Source organism: Schistosoma haematobium, chromosome 3 (assembly GCF_000699445.3).
Source record: "Schistosoma haematobium chromosome 3, whole genome shotgun sequence".
Classification (NCBI taxonomy): domain Eukaryota; kingdom Metazoa; phylum Platyhelminthes; class Trematoda; order Strigeidida; family Schistosomatidae; genus Schistosoma; species Schistosoma haematobium.
In genome coordinates this window covers 23270018-23286776 of record NC_067198.1, presented here as the reverse complement: position 1 = coordinate 23286776, position 16759 = coordinate 23270018, and the positions used below count along the sequence as shown (strand labels likewise).

General features: G+C 32.8%; 1 protein-coding gene across 3 annotated transcripts in view; it reads right to left on the bottom strand.

Annotated features, from left to right (window-relative positions):
* The window catches only part of HIP1_1 (histidine permease), a 61458-nt gene that overhangs the window by 26508 nt on the left and 18191 nt on the right, over positions 1-16759 (bottom strand). For all 3 annotated transcript variants that reach the window (XM_051213319.1, XM_051213316.1, XM_051213318.1), the window contains 3 exons: positions 9332-9460; positions 6001-6069; positions 1-171 (listed from right to left, as the gene is read on the bottom strand). In XM_051213319.1, coding sequence (XP_051069287.1) covers positions 1-171; positions 6001-6069; positions 9332-9460 — 369 coding nt within the window. The remainder of the gene's footprint in view (positions 172-6000; positions 6070-9331; positions 9461-16759) is intronic.

Genomic DNA, 16759 nt, shown 5'->3' with positions numbered 1-16759 from the left:
CTCTACAGTAAGTTGATCTTTCTCAGTATTTACAGATTCCGATTTTGATTCATAGGCATTCAACTGATACTGTAGTTTTAAACATTGATCGACCGATTCTTCAGTTCGATTTCCAGAAACAAGCGATTCAACTTCACTTAGTGATGAGGACATTTGGTGGTGACGGAGATCCTAGAGTAGAAAAGTAAGAATCAATTAATTAAATTTATTTTAACTTCGCCTGTAGCCCCACCAGGGTGACTGGTGATCCCAAGACCAGAGGATTCAGAATGAAATCAAAAATACCACCCGGCAGAAACCAAACTTATTAAAAAGTGCAACCACAATAAATAATTTTATCATTTAAACTCTGACCTACAATTTGAAGGATATTCATCCATAAGAGTTATAATACATTATAGTGAAAGTCAAGATTCTCAGCAAATTACGAGGCCGATTCTCCTTCTCATGATTGGAGCAACAATTAATATAGGTATATGAAATGTCCGGACAATGTTGGAGATTGAAAAGACAAGTCAAATAGCTGCAGAAATGAGGAGATTGAACTTGGCTGTGTTCGGAATAATTGGAACCCATTATATCAAAGATGGACAGAAAAGGTTAGAGTTCAGAAAAGATGCTGTTGTATTCGGTTCATGAATGAGAAAATCTTCCACACACCCACGGAGATGCACTGAAAGCGTTCAATGAACCACGAAAACCACTCACAGGATCGACATCACCAAATCATTCAGCAAAACGAAGCAGAGGATTACAATAAATGTTGTTCAGTGTTATGCACCTACCAATGATAGCAATGAAGACGATAAAGATCAGTCTTATGAAAGTCGGAAATCGATAATACCGAAATGCTCAGGAAATGAACTCACAACCCTGACGAGAGATCTAAACACCAAAGTCGGAATGGACAACAACGAGCATAAAGATATCGTGGAGTTACATCAATTGACTGGGAGAAAGAAACGAGAATGGTGACAAATTTTCAAATGTATGTGTCCCAAACAAAATGGTTGTAGGTGAAACCACATTCCCACACAAACACATACACAAGGCTACTTGTGTATCACTCGATCACAATACAGGGAATCAGGAAGGAAACAATTAACAACAGTCGAACAACAACAGAAAAAGCGATAGCACACGTCGAATACACAGAAACGAACAAGTACGTGGAGAGGAGCGTTACAACAGACAAGAAAAAAATACATGGAACACCTACCAACCACAGCTGAAAAGACTGAATCAAAATGAAATATCACACGACAATATGACACAACGAAGAAACTAGCAGTGATATATAGTAAACCAGATCGACCAGTCAAGCAGAAAGAATGCAAGCAAATCACGGAGATTCAAGAACAAAGGAACAGATGGGTTTAACACTCTGAAGAACTTTTGAACAGACCAGTCCCACTCAACCTATCAGACATCCAAACAACACACACACATTTCCATAGCTATCACTCAAACAACGATCGAAGAAATAAGGACGGCCATCAGACAAATCAACAGTGGGAAAGCAGTAGGATCTGACAAAATACCAGCTGAAGTACTACAGTCAGACATAGATGTAGTCAGTCAGTCAGTAACAACGTAGAACTCCGAACGTACGTACACCAGTTCGAGTTACCATCCCACATTAGCACAGAGATGAAGTTGTCGATTCAAATCCCGTAGTGGTAGAGGTAGCAAGAGTATAAGCAGTAATCGGAAACATTAGTGTTTGAAGACATTATTCAACGAGTATAATCCAGTGGAGTAAATTCGGAAAGCGGAAAAACGGAAGATGAAGAATTCAGAAGATGAGAATTTGTGAGAACTCAAAAAGTGGATGCACCTGCACCATTCCAAACGATTTTGAGCCAAGATCTCTAACCGTCGGTTGCTATCGTCTCGCGGATCCCAACCAGGTAGTCTACACTTACCAAAATGACTCAGCCCACTTGTCAGTGACTTCATGGATTTGTGCCATGTTTTGGTCTGGCCACCTCTAACTTTCTTCCAACCTACTTCTACACCATAAAACATCACAAGTCGGGGCAGTCGGTGGTTGGGCATACGTAACACGTGACCCAGCCATCTCAACTGATGAAGTTTCACTACTTCATCAATTGATTTGCCATCCTTACCTAGTACCCGTTTCCTAACAACTGTGTTACTTACTCGATGCTCCCACGATATACGAGAAATATTTCGAAGACATCTGTGATCGAATACTAGTAACTTACGAATATCCTCTACTCTTACCGGCCATGTTTCACTGCCATAAACTAGGACAGAACGAACTGCTGTACAGTAAAGCCGTCCTTTGGTTGGTAGACGGATATCTCGCTTACGCCATATACGACGCAAAAGCTAGTCGAGCCTTCTGTATCCGTGCTGAGATTTCGTCACACACCAGACCACAAGGCTTGATGAGACTTCCAAGATAAGTGAAGCGGTCGACACGCTCAACTACTTCACTGCCTATCGTTAGTTTGGGTGTCGATGCAACCCAATCCTGAAACAACATTTTGCATTTCGAGGGAGAGAATTGCATCCCGAACATGCTTGCATTGTTGCTTAGAGTGGTCATAAGACTCCTCATTTTGTTAGCATCTTCATCAACAAGTGAATCTCCCGGTAGAAGTTCAACCCCTGGAAATTCAAATGAGGAAAGTATCACTTCTAAAAGCACGTCTACGATAAAGTTAAACAAGAATGGAGAGAGTGGACATCCCTGACGAACACCACTTGAAGGAATTATTTCTGATGACAGTTCGCCATAAGCTCTCACTTGGCCTGTTGTGTTCCAGTAGAGAGCCTTTATAAGGTTAATGTAAGTGCAAAGATGACCCAAATTCTATTCAAGAAGTTTTAAGAGGAAGAAGGAATGTCACAGACAGACTGGAAAAAACGACACCTCGTCAAGACACCAGATAAAATATGTGTACTAGAGAGGTATCACACTACCATCAGTACCAGGAAACGTTTACGACAGTGTTAATCGACTGAATCAGTAGAAGATCAACTTCAAGATAAACAAGCTGTATCCCTCAAGGAATGGTCGCAACAATCTGAATTATCGTTGAACAATCAATCAAATGGAACTTGTCACTATGCATCAACTTTCTTGACTATGAGAAAGCATTTGACGATGTGGATAGGAGAATGTTATGGATCCTTCTTCGACATTATGATGTACGTGAGAAGCCTATCATCATCACTTGAGATATTGAAGATTTGTAGCTCAGTTAGATGATTTGGATGGAGTTCTGTTCTCTAAGTTGAATGATTTGGTCGTGGAGCTTTCATTGTTCTTATGAACGACATCATCAGCATAAACTCCGGGCAGAAGTGAAGTGTTCAAATTTCTCCACATATGACTCACCAATTGTCCTGTCAACCTTACACCAGTCATGTCCACCTCTTTATTTTGATTGTATCTTCCTTCGATTTGATTCTTCGTCCAATATTTGTCCATGATTTTTCTAATTGGTTGATGGATCAGATCGATTTCAATGCGTTTGTTGATTGCTGATTAATCTGAGTGCAAAACTTCTAAAAATCCTCTGGTGCATTGGTCTTTCCTCTATCCAAGATTTATGTGCTACACCTATTCTAAACGGCTTCAATAGTCTTGTAATTTTCTGTCTTTTGTATATGGTAGGATGATCCATTTGCTGGTTTCTGTACTTGATTTAGTTCCTGCTGAAGAGTTGAGTTGACAATTTTTTAATCAAGTTGCGTGGACAGCCATCCTTTTGAAGGATAGTCATTAGATATTCTTCTTCTATTTTCCACGCTACAAGTGTGTTGCAGTGTGCTTTCATCCTCTTTAAAAAGTTTGTATGCAGTTGATTTTGTGAGGTTTTGGGTTGTTACAACTGTAATCGAGAATTCGATCTGTGTTATTCGGCTCTGGAATAGGTGAAATCCCCCACATACCTGAGCAGTATCATCGATGAACAAGGAGGATTCGATGCAGATTTGAAGATAACGATCGGTAAACCGAGGGCTGTATTCCTACAATTGAAGTACACCTAACACCCAAAACAACTCTCAACCAATATCAAAGTCTGAATCTTCAATACGAACATCAAGACAGTTCTGATATACGGAGTTGAAAATGGAAGAACTATTACAACAATCATCAAAAAGTACGGGTATTTCTAAACAATTGTCAATGCAAGATACTCAATGCCCACTTGTCGGATACCATCAGTAACAACCTACTGTGGGATAGAACAAACTAGCTTCCAGTTGAAAAAAAATCAAGAAAATACGTTGGAGGTGGATAGGGCATACGTTGTAGAAATCATCAAACTGTATCATGAGGCAAGAGCTAACTTGAAATCCTGAAGGTCAAAAGACAACAGAAAGACTAAAGAACACATTGTGTCGGGAATCGGAATCACCTGGAAAGGACTGACCATGAAAGATTTCGATGGAGAGTGATGGTGGGTGGCCTATGCTCCCTTCGCGAAGGATAAGTAAATAAGTTTATTTAATTTAGAGAACCCTAGATTGTATAAGAAAACAAACAAATTATTGCAGGTAGAGTGTTATGTCTGAGTCTTTTTCCCTCTGAAACAGAATCGCGTATTAGAACGTCCCTGAACATCACCGAGGAATCGTTACATAAACCAAAGTGGTAGTACTTGTAAATTGTAACTGAAAAAGTGTTCCTCCTGAACTGAATGGCGCAATAATCACAGATGCACTGAGGACCACAATGAAACCAAAAGCGATGGTTTAACAGGTGATCTTAGGTACCGATAAACAGATGAATGTATTTCTAAATATTCATTTAATAGAATACCTATGTTACGTTACATACATTGTTATTACATTATGTTTGATCACGTTTTTAATGTTAACCAGATAATACATATACCTTAGCCGAATGGATATATAAATAAAAATTATCATAGTTGGCATCTCTGTGTGTTTATCATTAACTAGATTGTTTATAACTGGATAAAATGTATAATAAATACTAAATGTATACCATTAATAAAGTGAAATAGTTATATTTTACTGATAAAATCAAATAAAGACAATTTAGACTGAAACTGTAATAATATACTCGTAATTATTATACAGAGAATATGACTGAATTGAATTGAAAATGAAATTATACGAAACAATTTCAGACATGGTGTATATTAAGAAAAATAATGCCATAAGGCAATTTAGTCTAAATATATACAAGTGTGTGTGACAGAAGAAAATAGAACGAAGGGTTAAACAAACACAGAGAATCTCTAAAGGCATATTATATTAGTTACCTAAATATGAAGCTGTTTACCATCAACAAGAATTTGCTAAATATAAATCCTAGGTTTAATCGCTTGTTAAAATATCAATATTCCATATGTTAAAGATGCTACAATATCAACAAACTATTTGCTGACAGATTATGTTGTTATTTTTGTTCAATATACTTAAATTGCTATTTTTCTGCGTGTAATCAATCTATCTACAGAAAACATTTTTCGTTTTTAATACAATTAAATGATCCCACTTCATTAATGCTTTATGGGCTATCGAGCATACTAATTTCTTACCCTATGCCAAAAATCATCATTAGAAACGTGTTTAAACGCACCGATTGTTTGCTTAAACAAATCTTCTTTGATTTCCCTAATAAATCTTCCTTGAAAGATTGATTTTTGAAGTGCCTGGGGGTTAGAACGAAAAGAATGTTATGGTAGCCAAGTATCAAAGTCTAGATAGGACTTATTCTCGTATTTACAAAACATTACGATAATACGTAATTTCATTAGTGATGTTAGTTCTAACCAAAAGATCATAATAGTCACAAAAAAAGGGCAATTTAAGAATTCATTCAAAGCTGATACTCAGTAGTCACACTTATTTTTGTCAACAAATCTAGATAGACTTCAGTATCAGAAAGCTTCTTTAGAAACACACAAAATTAATCCATGAGTAGTAATTGCATTGCATTGCATAATTGGATTTATATCTTGAAATAATAAAACGATATTGCTGACATACTTCAATTGTTTTTACTAAATCTTGATTCTTTTGAGTTTCTTGTTGTAAGTTTTGTTGAACACTGCCATACTACATGGATAATATGTTAAATAAAAATAACAAACAAATATAAGATGTAATATTGTTTAAAGTTAAAAATTATGCTATATAAATGAATAGATAGTAAAGTAAGCTACATGAAAACTATGTGCAATAATATTTGTAAGTTAGTGAAGCTATACATACATCATACATACATCATTATTAAATTTATATTAGTTAAATAACTACCGAAAACCACTAAACAGTTGTCGATATTACTTAGCTCAATTTATTGCTTGGTAGAAATGTGGACATTTCGATAATTTAAATGTATTATGAAGAACAGGAATAATCTTGGGAAATTGCCAGAAACTGATTCAGTTCTCTTGAGATATTTATAAAATATTTATAAAATAAATAAAATGTTGATTTGTCATACAGAAAAGTAATGTTAGCTGAACAGTTCAGTGTGAAGATCATTTACAGTAACAGCTGGTAACTTGCATTCAAATCTTACGAGTGGTATCAATTTCCTAGAGACCGACAATACGGGCTGCTGCATGGTTTCAGACAGCAGAGAACTTAGAAAAAGATCTCCCGGCCTATTGTCTCTAGCCAAATAACATCAAATTAAACTGCTCAGAAAAATCGACTCACTTAGACCAATAACTACCTTAATTTGATATATCAGGAATTCTATTAGCAATAGGGACTATGAAGAATGATATTGGTTACTAGCCAATGCTCAGTTAATGTAGATCACAATCACAAACCAAATAGGATGCTTAGAGAACAGTCGTTGAAGGTGTTTTGAAAAAAAGTTATCTAAGCTAAAGAACAGAAAGTTGAATTGGAGTAGATTGAGCTGACTGGTAAATTATTAAAAGAAATTGATTGTCACTATATATACGAGACTTTTTCTAAAGATTTTGATGAAAGTGTACAGTTTTACTACATCGTTCGCAAAAAAAAGAAAATGACAAGCAATAGAAATTTTGTCAGGAATATCTCGAGGTGAAGTTTACAATCATGTATGTTGTTTTATGCCAATTTTCTTTTGTAAACTTATATAATCAAATCGTTTCTAAAATAAATTCATTATAACACAATATATTTATACAGAAAATCTAAGATGATGAACACACGAAAAATATATCATCCTCCTGTGTCTTATCACCTAAACACTACTAGAAAAGTATTTATTCATTCAATTACAAGTATTCAACAACATGGCATACATTTGCCTCTTTATGTTATAAGTTAACTTGAATGAATATCAAAACTTGTATGTCAGTGGATTTAAAGAAGTGATCATTTAATTTTCAATGGAAAAGTTCATTATTTTATATATGTACGTTGATCATGGCGCGGATTGCAAGACATTTTTTAATTAAACTAAAAGACTAAGTCTCAGGCACCTATATTGACAAAATATTTTTGGTGATAGTTATCCGATCAAAGTGTAGTTCGTAAATATTAGACGAATAAATCACTTAATTTATGATATACTGATGAATTCACACAAATTGAACACTATGCAATAAAAGTGCACATAGCTGATTGAACAAGGGAAAAGCTATTCAGCATTAAAATTGTTTCTACTTGCTCAAAAAGATCGACTGTTCGATTGCTCGATGTGAGTGACTTTCGAAAACAGTCTGTACTGTCTAGTGGTAGAATTTCACAGATATGAAAGTGACTGAAAATCACACTAATAATACTTTGAATTATGAAATCGTTTACTAAATATCTGTAATGTAGCTTTTATAGAGGTAAAAAATTATCTTTGTAGTAGTAGTAGTAGTAGTGCTCATATTTAGAGTCGAAATGGTGAAGTTAAAACATAATAAGAAACAGCACATCCTGATAAATTCAAGTATTAGTCTTCATTAAACGATGCTACATTATCATATTCGGTCGCTTTAATTTATCCTAACGATATTATTTAAATGCCTTACACAAAACTTTCATTAATTATATCGATCAAATATAGAAAATTTGCTATGATGGTCAAGTTACATTCTATTAATATTTATTGAAACATCCCCTCATTTTAGGTAGCAGAATTTATGATGATCAAGCAATTTCAATTAGCTTGAAAGTAAGTAGAATTCTTCCATAATGTGGGTTAGTGTTATTTCGTATGTATTACGTTAATATTTTGTTTAGATAAATCCATGTTCCTATTTTTTAGTCGATCAATTCCATTTATAATCGAGACAAATAAAAGCAAAACACATAAAGTCATTAAGCTTTATTCTAAGTATCATATGTGCTCAGAAATCTGTGTGCTTATTACAAAGAACTAACAATAATATTTGTATTGCTTTTCAATAAAAGTCATTACCTCTAACAAGTGTTATAATGAAGATTCGCAATTAGACAAATTTTTATTATTTTTATTTTATTTTATTAAGGATATTCATGCAAATATGAACAAATTTTTGATAGCTCAATGTGATCTTCATTTCGAATGGTCTGAAGTACCTAATCTATTTATATTGTTTGCTTAACAAAAACACCTAGAATTATTATGAAAGAAGCAAAGTGTAACATGAATATTGCTGTAATGAGAATAAAACCATTCCTAAACAGTTTGTGTGGATTCTATAAGAAATAAAGTATATATATATATATATATATATATATATATATATATATATATATATATATATATATATATATATATATATTATATAAATTTGCGTAAAATAGGTCGTGTAGCAGATAACATAATCTCCACCCAAAGAGAAAGGGTCAGAAAAGAAATTTAATTATGTTGAAAGTTGCTCGATTAATAAGGATTTGAAAAGAAAAAATAGATATCTAAAAGGCATTTACATTTGCAAAAATTTCAGCGACTAGAATTTTAACAATTAGAATCTCATTTTTTCACTCAACACACATTTTGTAAAAAATGTTTTGTTCGAATTTTCATAATCTTTTCGTCCTGGTTTAAGACTCTTTAAAAACGTGTACCAAGATCCCACAAGAAATCTAGAACTCAACCTTTAAATCTTGCAAAAAGCATTATTTTTTCAAGTCAATATATTTCAATCTAAAGCTTCTCGACTGCAGATAATAGTAGTAAAGCACAATACTCATCCAACTTTAATGAAGAATTACTACCTTTTAATTTTTACTTATCAGATCACATAGATCACAGTTTTTCATTGAAACTTCAAGCAATCCATCTCTAGTAGACACATACAATTACGATTTACTAATGTTTAATCACTCATCAAATATTTATACATCCAGTGAATGGAAGTTAATATGCAATATACAAAAAGAAACGTGATAAACATACATTTTTTAACAGAACAACGTGTTCTTCACGTAGTTTAGTATAGACTTCTTTTAATTTTAGAAATTTCTCTTCAAACATTTGAGCTTGACAAACTTTTTCAGTTAATTTCGTCTCATAGTTCACTTGTTGCTACAAAAAAAAACGTGGAAAAGAAGAAAAAAATACTGAGATGAGATTGTTCAAAAATAATTAGTTCATTTTTATAATAAACTGAATTAATGTATACGAGAAAATTTCAATGAAATCCATATTTAATCATAACTGAGTAACTTGGTTACAATTAACGAAATAATTTTTAAAAATTAATAATATTTACAACAGTCATCATAATTTTACTATACAACTCAATAACTAAGTATAGACATTATGTAATTGATTTTATTTTCTGTGATAAAGTGTTAATATTACTTAGTTCTATAAACCAAGACAGATGAGACGAGGTTCAAACGCGCAACTTAATTTCTAAAATGTTCAATACCTTAGTTACTATGGTAAGATCGAATGCAATTTCAATTATGCTAAAAGATACTTGTTTCAAATGATAAATAATGTCAATTGTCCATGTTGATAGAGTCAAATATTTTTTTGGAATATTTCTGGCCCAAACTGTCAAAATTTAAATTACTTTTCTTGCGTATACGGTTAACATATACTTTTTAGATTTGACTAGTACATTGTCTAGTTTAGTAGATCATTAAAGAATGTTCTAGGAGTATAGGATTGTTTTCAACCACAAAGAATGTGTTATTGATTAGATGCCGTGGCTACTGATAATGACCACATAACAGTGAGGATTAAACAAAAGTTGGAAATGAGAACAATTAGATTCAAACTCATATATCCCATATCTAGGGTTTAAATTCGACTAAAACAGTCAAGAAAATAATCAAAGTCATCCAATACAATATATTTTACTTGGAAACTACGTTTATTATACAATAAAACATTTGCTATGAATAAATGTAAATATTTGCCTTAGTTCAATTATATAATTAAAAGTGACGGAATATAAAATCAATCGGACAAAAACAATACTTATTTTTTTTTACAAATAACCAAACAACATTAAATGTCAAAAAAAGAGATTAGAATTATAAAAACATAACATATTTCGAATTTCGGTTAGAAAACTAAACATCAGTATAAAAAAGAGTAAATGGATGTATTTATACACATAAACAGACTTGAAATAATACAAAAGTTTACAAAGAGATCCATCGGTTCAGGCTATTTCACTCTCCAAATAACAAAAATAGAAAAAGAAATAGAAAAATGAAAAAACGGACAAAATTAAAAGGATGAGAAGTATAAGGAAGGTAACAGGAGTTACAATGAAAAAATATATATGAGAAACATTAGTTGAAATCATGATTCAATTGAAGCTAGACCGTCATGGAAAACCTGGAAGCACTGGACGGTCGTTTCGTCCTAGTATGGGACTCCTCAGTGTTCGGGAGCTCGCACGCGAGATTGATAGGTCCTGGATTGGAATCTCGCGAGACGGGATCGTGAACGCACATTGTTGAGGAGTCCCACAATAGGACGAAACGGCCGTACAGTGCTTCTAGGTTTTCCATGGTGGCTTAGCTTCAATTGACTCATGAGTTCAGCTATTGAAATTATTAAAATCTCCACAAAACTCCTGATGAGAAACATATTCAAAAAATGCGTGAGACCGAAAAAAAGTACACAATAACATGAAGCCCAAGTATCAGATGATAGTATCAAATGAATACAGCTATATTGGTGAATGAATCCAGTCATCCGTCTCTAAATTAAGACTGTGATTATCTCGTTAATAAAAACGTTTAAAAAATCTTAATGTGAGTCAAATAAGCAGTTGGTGACCTTAAGAAATGATCTTGTGTCTTGATCGTCACCCTTTCCCAGCTTTTGTTTAACCTACTTCTATGATAGCCGATATTTAGCGTTGGCGTATGTGGTAAGTAATGATGTCTAACACTTATCCACATTATCTTAATCAATAAAGGTTTATAGTCTCATCAATCTGTATCCCATATTTAGCATATAACCTACTTCTACTCTCTGAAATATTCTTTAGCATTTATTGTCTGTGGTGTTAGTATTCTCATACAAAATTTTGCTTTCGAAATTTTAGCTTTACATTCAAATTCAGTAGATTGGCATTCTAATTCAGAATTGAACTATAGTATAGTTTTAATAATCCCTTATTTTTAAGTAACATATTACTAAACACACATAGGACATATGATTGACATTGATAGTAGTCGCGACATTTCAATGGTTTAATTAACCCTGTTATATAGGTTAGCTAATAATGTTGAATGTATCTTTTTATCATAATATCATGTTAACTTGAAAGTATTCTATCATAAAAATAAGAAATCCGTTTAGTAATATAAACAATTGTAGAGGTTATTTGAAGCGGTAACAGAAAGTAACCATAAAAGTTACTTTTAGAAACGTTTAAATCCTTCAATATAAAATTAAATATCTTACAAAAAATAGTCAATCCAATCAGGTATGCCTAATTCAATATTTGGTGATAAAGTATATTTTAAAAATTGTTACACTATTATATTTTGTTCTTTAACAGTTTATTTAGCGATAGATACTGTAGTAAATTTTTATATATTATGAAATGAGCACAGTTCGCATTGATTTTATAAGGGAGTGGTAGCTCGAAAATTCATAACAAATCCTAAGTATCTATCATTGAAAAAGGAAACGTTAAAAATTTGAAAGGCGTATAGGTTGTTACCGAGATATTTCATAATTTCTTGATGAGTATTGTACAGTACTGAAAATTTCATATGAAGAGTTTCATGTCCACCACCACCTCCAACTGTCTGTATTCTATCAAATCTCTAATTCAATTCGTAGTCGAAATGATGAGTACTTCACAGTACATCATTTAAGTATTTTTTGCTATTCATATCATACATCCTTTAGACAATATGACCAATTCAATCCATTTTATGGTGTTTTTTTATTAACTAAATAAAATACTTGTATTATTTCACTGCAAAAATGATTACATTAGCGAAAAATTAGTTTCTATATCTTAGATCCCCTAACATGTTTGCTGGGTATATGCAAAAATAACCAATTGAAATGAAAAATATCCTAAAGTTAAAACTTAATTATACCAAACATCTGCTCATAAGATAGAAGGATCAATGTCTTAAAACATATATATATATAGCTGCAAAGGTGTTTTAGTTGTCAATTAAAAAGTCCAATGATCAGTCACAAGCAAAGTGGGATCTGAAGCACATAAATACCGGTCCATCTTGCCACATCAGATATCAGCAAAGAAAGATGTATCTATCAAGATGAATACTATAGTAATAGAAGTAGTAATGAAAAGGTATCGGAGATAGTGTAATAAATTAGAACACAGGCGGGGCCAACCAATAGTACTTTAACACATAATTACAGAATGTCTTGGTAAAGTATGAGAACCATGCAATTAATACTCCATTTGAAAATTTCCACAATTTATCCCTCTCATTATGCATGATTCTTCCTATTAGCAATTCCTTTCTATTTGCATTTCTGCCCCCTTCAACTTGATCATCTTAGCCTTCTGTTACCAGGCTTTCCACTTCCGATCAGTATTACATACTATGTATGCCGACAGACATAGTTAGCATATACCACATTAGTAAAAAGATTAATTTTAAAGAATTTGACTCAAGAGGAAATAATTGATTCCAAGAATGAAAGATGCAAAATAATTTTGAAATCCAGAGTATAATAAAAAACAAAAATAAAAGGTAAATGAAAATACAAACCATTAACAGAGTTCAACTATACAAGTTTGCAATTGACCATGTAACAAGTTAGTTGACAAGTGAAGACGATAATCACTGTTTCATAAAAGCAACGACAAGTGATCCGAGTAAGCTGGGGAGTTGTAAACTTTCTGAATGAGATATTTGGGATAATGGAATTCATTGTTTACAAACTTCGGATTTCATACAGCGAAATCGACCATAATGATGGAGATGCATCCGTGACTTTTCTTTTCTTTACGTCTTGAATACTTTATATTTGTCTCTTCCTATTTTATTCATAATAATTTTTCCACTTCTACTCTTTTTTCTTACTGTACTGTTGTACAGAGAAATGACAGTAATCAATTAACTTTAGTGAGATTCTACATAGTTCTATGTTTATTAATTTTACTAAGTAAAAGTATCAAGGTAAGACAAGTAGATACTCTTGATATTCCGATCCTGATACATACATATCTAATTGGTCATCGGGTTTTCATTAAATATTTGTGAATTCATTTCAAAAATAGTCATTAATAGAAACTTAATTGTTCCTAGGAAAGCGAGTTTGTGAATATTGTTGAATTTCAGAGTAATTTTCATAACGAATTATGATTAATTGTAAAGCGAATGAAAACCAGGTAGTACAAAGCATCTTTTGGGTTTCTTAGTCAATAATCTTAATACACCTTTCTTAATAAATCTCCTTAACAACTGGTTAATATAAAATTTAATAGAAAATAACGACGTACTTCTACTACCGATACTACCAATGATACTAAGAATAATAATAAACAGTTAGGCATTGAACTTTTTTTCTGAAACATAAAATGGCACCGAAAAAAACAGTAGAAATCTGGATAGTAAACAAGCAATAAGCAATTACACATACAGACACGATTAAACAAACAATAGAAAGAACAAATGAAAATTTTGTTTAAAAATGAGAGAACAAATAAGAAATTGCTTCTTTAGAAGACTAAGAAGAAAATGTTTTGAATGGATTAGTGCGGAAAAAAAATAAGAAAGGAAAATTAATCAATTTTTGTTTTCCAGCTACCATACACAATGAAATTCACGCACTGAAATTTTGTAAAAATTGCGTTCTTAAGTTAGATGGTTTGATTATTAAATTTTCATTGCCTTTCTAGACAAAACTTCATAATTAGACCACTCAGCACAAATAATCCAATTTCAACAATATCATTCTCGTAAACTAAAAATATTCACTAATATCTCAATACAATAAACTACTTCATACTGTAGAGTACCAGAGAAAATGACTGAATTTACAAAACATCTAGTTAAATAGAGATCTCATCTTCATTTTATTAATTTATTTTGGAAGAACTGAAAACTGTTGAAAACTGTCTATTAGGTAATTGATATATACTAGTATTTATTCACAAATGTAGGGAAACTAAGGACAATAAAGTAGCTACAGTAATTAAAATACCCATTAAGGACAAATAGTACAAGAATTAACATTGCACCAATGAGAAACTAATCTGAATCCAAACCAATAATCCTGAATAAAATAACATATTTATTAACTCAATCAAAAGACACCAGACACAGTCATTTTTACATAAACGTAGGTGTAGCTGCCAAACAAGTCATATTGCTTAATGAAAAAAATGGACTACCGTTGATTTCTCCAGAAACGCTCCCTAAACCCTTCGTTTAAAAGGAATACAGACATTGAGTATCGCAATTTCTATACATAATTTGGAAATAGAAAAACAAGTAGGCACCATGAAATCTTTACTGAACCTATTGCCACTAAGCGTCGGAAAGCTGATCTGTGTTAAACAGGAAATATTTGTCAATCATTTTTGTCTTTGAAACTGTTCTTTCATTGGGGTTTTTCAACTCATCCACCCATTCGATTAGTTCGTTATGTCATTTCGTCGACTCTCTTCTAGTTTAGTAATTTTATCGCCAAATAATTAAGCTTTACTTTTTTTACTCTTCCTTATTATTGTCGTTTGTTTTTTACGTGACCATTTATTTTTAAGCTTTTTGTCTTTTTCTATTATTAATGTTCCAGAATTTATATCTATCAGTTGCTTGAATCTTCCCAATAATGTTTGAGACTGCAATTGATCAATCGCTTTTAGCACATGTGGATCTTGTGCTTCTATGTTTTGATCTCGCCACTATTCTCAACTTTAAAATACATGTAACTTAGTTGCAATATCGAGGCAATCCGCACAGGATTCACATTTGCTAAATGAGACTGATCAGTTTCAGTCCTAAATATTAATAGAAGGATTCGACTAATCAGTTCATATAAATTAAAGTTCACCCATCATACAAGCTAGTGACTATCTGGACTCGGTAGCTAAGTGGATAAAGCGATGGCACTCAAAGTGAATGGTAATGGGTTCGAGTTCGGTAGTGAACATCAACTCTGTAGCGCAGGTGCATACAGCTGACGAGTCTGATAGAAAACGAAACGCGGGTCCTGAATTCCAATCCTGACCATCATGTATATCTGTTTTAAAATGTTCCAGGATGCTCTTCTACACATGATCTATCACAATTGATTGATCACTGGGTGATGATCAATGTCATGCGTGTCAAGTCCTCATTTAGTGCAGATCGAATGCTATCGACCATGTTGCAGTGTGGTCACCGGTCTAGGTGACTCGACACTGCGTGCACTATATATTGAAATTAGATGGCGATTGGAGGTAGTCGACAGGTGGTCGATAGCATTCGATCTGCACTAAATAAGGACTTGAAACGCATGACATTGATCCCCACCCAGTGATCAATTAATTGTGATTACATCACAGTCATACAGTAGGTCAGTCACGGCCCGGATAGCTCAGTGGTAACGTCTCTGACTGTGAAGCTGGGTGACACGGGATCGTAATCCGCCAGGGAGCACCCGTTCCCTCAAGATTACAGGTACACCTTGCTGATGAGTGCCAAGTAGCACGAAACCTGGGTCCACGGTTTCCTGTTGACTACCTCCAACCGCCATCTAATCTCAACATATGATCTATGTTTAACATGCTTTATTCAATCACAGATCATTGAATATTTGATTTCTTTTCAGTATATTTAGATAAGAATATACAAATGGAAGACTAGATAAGAGGACACATTTATCTTAAACTTTTAACAAATCAAGTCACTGATATATATAATATTTCAGAAAAAATCAATTCAATTTTTTTTAAAAAGAAGCATTTATTCCCTTTAGAGTTGATTTTAGATTTTCTATGGCGAAATTTTGATTCACATACAAATTTTGAGAAAATTCACTGCTTTTTTATGGCTATAACCTTCACTAAAAATTGGTCAGATGATGCTATTTTTATGTATACAATAAAATGCATGCATTAATTCTTCAATTTGACAGTTAGAAATAATCAATAAGACAATAAGATCTAACGTTCAATTTCGAACGTAAACATATTTTGATAATCAGACGAACATATTTTATCGCCATTGATAGAGATTTGTAACATGTATAGAATTTAATGGACCCTATACAAAATAAGATATAAGAATAACTGGACGATTAGGAATCACCATTTAATGCTAATCAGATAGTATAATTCATTGTACGATTATACAATCTTCAAGTAATTAACAAGGGTGAAAACATAAATTTAGTAGTCGAAATCAACCAACACTGACTTCAGGTTTGAAC